At 37.6% G+C, this 6,948-nt stretch overlaps 1 protein-coding gene across 6 annotated transcripts in view; it reads right to left on the bottom strand.

Moving 5' to 3' along the window:
- Positions 1-1,149: 1,149 nt before the first annotated feature.
- The window catches only part of LOC122631802, a 12,690-nt gene continuing 6,891 nt past the window's right edge, over positions 1,150-6,948 (bottom strand). For 4 of the 6 annotated variants that reach the window (XM_043817908.1, XM_043817905.1, XM_043817904.1 and 1 more), the window contains exons 2-4: positions 2,072-2,291; positions 1,811-1,951; positions 1,150-1,741 (exon numbers count right to left, since the gene is read on the bottom strand). In XM_043817908.1, the coding sequence (XP_043673843.1) occupies positions 1,499-1,741; positions 1,811-1,951; positions 2,072-2,281 (594 nt within the window). In that variant the 5' untranslated portion in view covers positions 2,282-2,291 and the 3' untranslated portion in view covers positions 1,150-1,498. Of the gene's footprint in view, positions 1,742-1,810; positions 1,952-2,071; positions 2,507-6,714; positions 6,886-6,948 lie in introns of those variants that run through there. The other 2 variants (XM_043817907.1, XM_043817903.1) reach the window with 2 other exon arrangements.

Here is a 6,948-nt window from a genome sequence, read left to right on the forward strand (position 1 = left end):
ATCTCGTAGTAGACTTAGACGCGAGAAAAATTCAAATATCGACGAAATTTCGTCGTAAAACGTCGAAGGAAAGGGTCGTTAAGGAAAAATAAAAAAAAAAACGAAAGAAGAAGGAAAAAGAAAAAATAAATAAAAAAAAAGAAATAAAAAAGAAGATGAACAGAAGGAGGGAGAGAGAGAGAGAAAGAGGAGAAAAAAAGAAGTTTGAAAATTCAAGGAAAAACATTCGAGAGAACGGTAAGGTGTCGGTGATAAAAATAAGGTGTGGGAGGCAAAAGGGCGCCGTTGGCGAAGAAGGGTGCTGTAGAGTCAAGGCGAAATTCGAGGCGGTCCGCGCGACGGCAATCATGGGAGGATTAGGTGCACGTATAAGGATCGGACGCCTACTGTAAGCGAGGGAAGAGATAGATAGATAGAGAGAGAGAGAGAGGGAGAGAGAGAGAGAGGGAGAGAGAGAGAGACTGAGTTTACCGAAGGGGAAGAGGTCAAACGGGGGCAAGATAGACGTCTGAGCGCGGGGCTTGAAACGTAAATGATATTCCATGAGGAGCATATGCGTGCCGAGATGGCTCCTCCTCCTTCGTGCCTTTGCGTGCCGCACACAAGGGTAGCCTCACAGGGTGGTATAGGCAGGCACCCTGTGGCAGTGGGGCGCTGCTTTATTACAAACAAGGATTACCCGCGTAATGGGACATTCTGTCCCTTCGCTCGCTCCAAACCAAGCAGTGAGAACGTCCTTTGCACTGACTCACGCATCTCTCTCTCTCTCTCTCTCTCTCTCTCTCTCTCTCTCTCTCTCTCCATATAGATATATATATATATATATACACCTATATGTGTATTTAGGTGTATATGTGTGTATATATATATATATATATATATATATATATATATATATATACGTATGCTCGATATTTACCCAAGCATGCTTGTCTCTATGAAAGGTGCGATCTTCTAACAACTGGTAAGATCCTCCTCTTCGGACTTTCGAATTGACCTTCAAAATTAATCCCATCCTCTCTTCGATCGATTAATTATTATCGACTTAATAATATTAAATCGTTCGATCAATATCAATCAATCTCATCGCGTCTCATAGCATCGGGTTGATTCCATGAGACGATACTGCCAATAACAACGAAAAGAGAATTTCGTTTCGTTCAGTTTCGTTTAATTTCATTTTATAATATACGATGATATTTATTTTATATCTATACGTTTGGCTAATTCCAGTAGAGCAAAGACACCTAGATAATCTAGATTATCGATCGCGTTTTAAAGCATCGATTTGTGGACCTTCAAACATTTCATTCTGTGTACTCGGGTTCAGTGGAAAGAAGCAAATCCGATTGGTTATTCTTGAAAATACGAAGTGGTCAGAGGGCTTAACACGATTTGTCGATATATATATATATGTGTGTATACATATATATATATATATATGTATATGTATGTGTGTGTAGATATACATAGGCCCAAATATCTCGAAAATCCATCTTTAAATATTGTAAAAAGTTCCGTCAATTTTACGACTGTAGCCAGGATTCGATTGATCCGTGTGAGGACCCTCGATAGCTAATTTCACGCTGCTAGGATGTATCCTATCCGGAGCAACCGGGCCGCGATAACATTTTAATTCTTCACCCAAAATCCTTTCCTTCGTCGAAGATTCGAATATGTTATCAGTTTTGATTACCTTTCTCGTCTGTTCGACCGGTAATTTTGGCTTCGTAGGTATGACCTATAACATAAATACAACTATGATCTCATTGTTGACACTTCCAATGATAATTCCAAAACACCTATTGACCTTTATCTCATTCTTGAGAACTCGCCAAGTCTCTTGTCCTAGAGTTTCTGGTTGCATGATTGTATACATCTTTGGAACTAACGTGTCCTTGCTATGAACGTAAACACTGTTCAATGCCAAGTCCAATGAATCTTTCGGTACCTGCAAATCGGTCACGATATATTTACCTATATATGTACATACATATTTATGTATATATAATCTTAATTAATATATTAAATTATGAAAGCGTAATAATGTTTTCGATTTAAATTAATCTACCTGCGGTCTGATCAATCGACAATCTTTCCTTATGCTATTCAAGGTATGATGAGCGAAGAGACGTTCGAAAGGAGTCAATCTTAGATCCCAATCTTTGTAGTTAGGTAAGACTTTATTACCTAGTACTGGTCCACCGATCGTCCAACAACCCTCTCGAGAGACATCCGGTACGGGATAAGGATTCCGCATGTAATACGTTTCAGCCACCATATTTGTAAAGCTACGGTCGATAGATCCTTGATTACGATCTCCCATAACCCCCCATAACCCCCAAAAAGAAGAAAAAAAAACGATAAGATGATTATCATGGCCTATACCATGTACTTTTATCGTGAATTTAGCGATTACTGATATCGAGAACTACGAAACAAGATTACTATCTACATAACGATCCTGTTTTGTCGAAAGAATTTAATCGATGATTTTGATCATTAATGGATCAGTAACGGGGATGTCGTTTATATTAGTCAATCTTTCATTCAATCTGATTTATTTACCGATATCATCAAATAGACATAATATATATATTGATATATATACACATTACATCATGATTTTTCACGATTATGTCATATTGTAATTGACGTTTGTGTTTAAGAAATAAATAACTAAATAAATAAAAAAATATATATATATATATACAAGGATAAATAAATAAGAGAAATATTTGGTATCGAAATTAAATCGAAAGGAAATCTCGAGGAATTGGGAACTACCGAGAGTTCGTGTGAATGGCATCGTTCGTGGTAAATCTCAAATTTCACAATAAGCTCTTTCAGTGGAATCCTAAAAGGCGAGAGAGTCGCTTGTAACTGACTTTAGGTAATCTTAGGAGCCCTACGAAAGTACTTCGCGCTTCTTGAGCCAAGAAGAATAAGAAGAGAAGAAGAGGAAGAGAAAGCAAAAGCAGAAAAAGAGAAAAAGGAAGATGAAGAAGAAGAAGAAGAAGGAAAAGGAACAAACGATCTCGATAAGTGGACACCCTACGGAGAATGATGGGACACAGGCCTTCTGCATGAATTAACTTGGTTCCCTCATGAATGAATTAGGATTGGAATTGGGGTGAACTTTCTTTTGAACAACGTCGGCTTGAACCACACCGGAAGTTACATCTTAACTCTCAATCGGTTTTTAAGCTTTACGGTATCCGCAATACACTCGTGAAAAGAGATAATAATGATCGCTCTGTTCGATGGATCCATGTGGTTCCTTTTCTTTTTTTTTTTTTTTTTTAATGTGTATATATATATATATAAAATATATAGATATATATAGTCTAATTCAAGTTATCGAGAAATATTTTGAACGTATTGAAATTCTTTATCGTTCTATAATTATTACTAATCTTTATTCATTTATTTTGTTCCTGTTCTATTTTATATAAAAATCAATTGAAAATAATAAATTAATTGGAGAATGCGTTTATGAGATAATTCTTAAATATTTACAAAATTCGAACATCGACGAACTTTTCCATAGAGAGAAGATTCAATCGTGTTGACTCGTATTAATCCTAGATATGGTATACAAATAAATATATACATACGTATATATAGAGAATATGAAAAAAGAGGTCATATCTCAAATTTATCAATAAAATTTATTTCTTTGATCAGAATAAATAAATAATAAAAATAAGTGCATATCTATAAAAAAAAAAAAAAGAAAGAAAGAAATATGATTGATCCAGTAAAGTAAACGAAGAAATTGATTCACCTGTTTCCTGATAGATACAGATTTCATATCGGAAATAGGATGAAAGAAAGGACGAAAGAAAGAAAGAAAGAAAGAAAGAAAGAGCGGAAGGGCACGTTACACACACGGTGTCGGTTGGTTCCCCGCATTTAACGTATTTTGCTCTATTTCTCTCTCTCTCTCTCTCTCTCTCTCTCTCTCTCTCTCTCTCTCTCTCTCTCTGTCTCTCTCTCTCTCTCTCTCAGGAGGTGGTCGGCCATGGGCAACGCCGACGTCCAATATTAAACCCGCAGTAATTTATGTTAGCACAAGCGTGCATAATGCTGTTTGTATAAAGCGAGACGATGGCACGTGTCGGCTCGTGCGGTAACATGCATCAATCCCCCTTCAGCACCCATGGTAATTCTTGCCACGTTCCTACTTCGGTGACCTCGCGAGACGACACGTCAAATCCCGCTTAGATCTCTAATATATTTTTTGTATAGATGCGTCTAACTAGCATGATATATATATATATATATATATATATATATATATATATAAAATATCTACGGATCACATAAACGAGATCTTAAATGTCCATTTATAATAAAATCTTTATTCGATTTCATTCCAACCGAAGGAACTGCCAGATCAAAAATAAATCAAGTATTATTCAGAGAAAAATATGACTTAAGTTTTCTCTGTCTGACAGCAATTACCTCTTATCGCGAACATCGATCCTTGAGAGAAAGAACGAGAAAGTAACAAAACGTTTGATCGAATCTGATGAAATGAAAAATCAAAAAAAAAAGGAAAATCGAGAAAGAAAGGAAAGTAAAGTAGTCAGCGACGGCTGATACGTTGATTGCCAAGAAGAGAGAAAAAAGAAAATAAAAAGAAATTGAAAGAAATTAAACAAAAAATAAAGAAAATGGGGGATGAGAAAATCGGTGGGACAAAAAAGAAGGTGGTGAATGGGAGGAAGATGAGGAAGAGAACGGTGACTCCTCGATCAAGAAATTTTCTACGTCATTGCCCCATGTAACAGATCACCCGTGAACCTCTTCCTTTACCTTCGTTGCCCTTAGAATCTCGCGGGGCGACGCCACGAACGATAGCTCGACGACACGCGTAATCGCGTAATCGCGGCGCGTGCTGAAGTTCGGGTTGCGGGAGCTTTGCGTACGCCTACACGAGCTAACGGCCACGTGCACGGTCGTGCACGCCCCTGAATCAACAACGTCGATCGAGTGTAGCTAGATATATCTACCATAGGATTCAAGCAAGATTCAAATTCGAGTATGTACTATGGGCCTCCATTTTCTTTCTCTTTCCTTTTTATTTTCTTCTCTTTCTTTCTTTCTTTCTTTTTTTTTTTATTTTTTATTTTTCTCCGATTTCCTTTTTTCTTCTGATTCGTTTGTCACGCGAATAAAGTAACGATTAATACGTATATCTATCTGATACAATTTGAAAATAATGTACTTACGAATACGTATTAAAAAGATCGAAAGTCTTTCTTTAGATGGAACACGTACAATTAGATGAATATTTATTTTTATCGTCAATCGTGCACCACCCTGAATCAACAATAGCGATTCGAATTTTGCTATCGACACGAATATGTCTATCGTAGGATTCGAGCAAGATTAGATTTCGAGCATGTACCACCACCATGCACGTCCATTTTCATTCATTTTATTTTTTGTTTGCTTCGCGAATAAAGTGATCGTTAGTGATTGTTATTAATCGTCGACGTATAGTACAATTTAAAAATGATCTATTTACAAATTCGATTTAGTAGGATGAAGGAGATTCTTCGTAACGTTTAAATGGATATTCATTTTTATCGTCGAACATCGAGATCGAATTTAAAATTTACAATTTTTCTAGTATCTTTTGAAAAACCATGATCAGGAAGGTCTACCCGAAAGATTTAAACGTTTCGATTTGTCTCTCGCAAAAGAAAAATCCACCATTTCCGTAACGGAACATACTCCAACCTCGTCCATCGTTATCTCCTTATTTTATTCCAGATCCCGAAAAGAATGTCGAAAATATGAGCGTAACTTCCAGGACGATTTTCGCCGGGAATTCTACGTTTAAACCGTAATCCTATAATATCTTCGAGCCGATATCCCGTCCCGGGGCAATGGAATCGTGCATTCAAATGTACATCGTTTCCCAGCATGCTCTTCGAGGAGCCAGCTAGCCGAGGACAATGCCGAAGGGATGATATTGCCAATATTTGGTTTGATTCTGGTGCGAATGTGCGGGGTGGAGACACTAACATGGAGGGTGCGAGCAAACGAGAGAGACAGAGAGAGAGAGAGAGAGAGAGAGAGAGAGAGAGAGAGAGAGAGAACATCCCTTCGAAAGGGAAGAGGAAGGGTCCAGTGCACGTATGTACGTTAGACGCGAGCCCGATTACCATTTGAATGTCCCTGCCTTTGGTCAGCCTTTGTCGAGACACCTCTCTCATTCTCTCACACACGCACATAAACCCATACATAGACACACCTATACACACTAACCGCATGTATGTACGTAGCTATCTATAATATAAAGGACACTACCCTCCTTCCTTTTGTCTACCAGCCCGTATGTTCGATTCTTCGGGTTCGAGAAATAAGGAACGAGCTTTGACAGTTCTCAACACGCCTACCTTTTACTCGCTATCATTCGTTTCCTCCTCTCTAGCTCTTCTCCACTTCTTTTTTTTCCTTCTTTTTTTTATCCTAAGGGTACAAGTTGACCGACCTAGGGCAAGATCGATGATACCGGCCCTTGATGTGCCACCGATTGCACTATCGTTTCTCTCTTTCTTTCTTCTCTTTTTTTATCTCGTTCATGATACTTTGGAACTTTCCACATACCACCCTTGACATTGTTTCGCAATGATTCATTTACGTACTTATCTGATTTCGATCTTCATTTAAAAAAAAAATTTTTTTTTGATTACTCACGATACAACACAATTATTAGTCACGGTATATACTCGTAGTCAACATTAACAATTCGTTTTATATTCGGTCGATTCATCCCTAGTCGAAGAATCAAAGAAACGAACATTGATATTTGGTCTGAAAAAGAAATATAGAATTTCCCAGTCGAATTCGTCGAATCTCCTAAAGAAAGAAATATTTTTCATCGAGGTTTTCCACGGTGAAAATAATGCCTTACACTCTGCGTGACCGATA

This window comes from Vespula pensylvanica, chromosome 9, assembly GCF_014466175.1.
Source record: "Vespula pensylvanica isolate Volc-1 chromosome 9, ASM1446617v1, whole genome shotgun sequence".
Taxonomy (NCBI): domain Eukaryota; kingdom Metazoa; phylum Arthropoda; class Insecta; order Hymenoptera; family Vespidae; genus Vespula; species Vespula pensylvanica.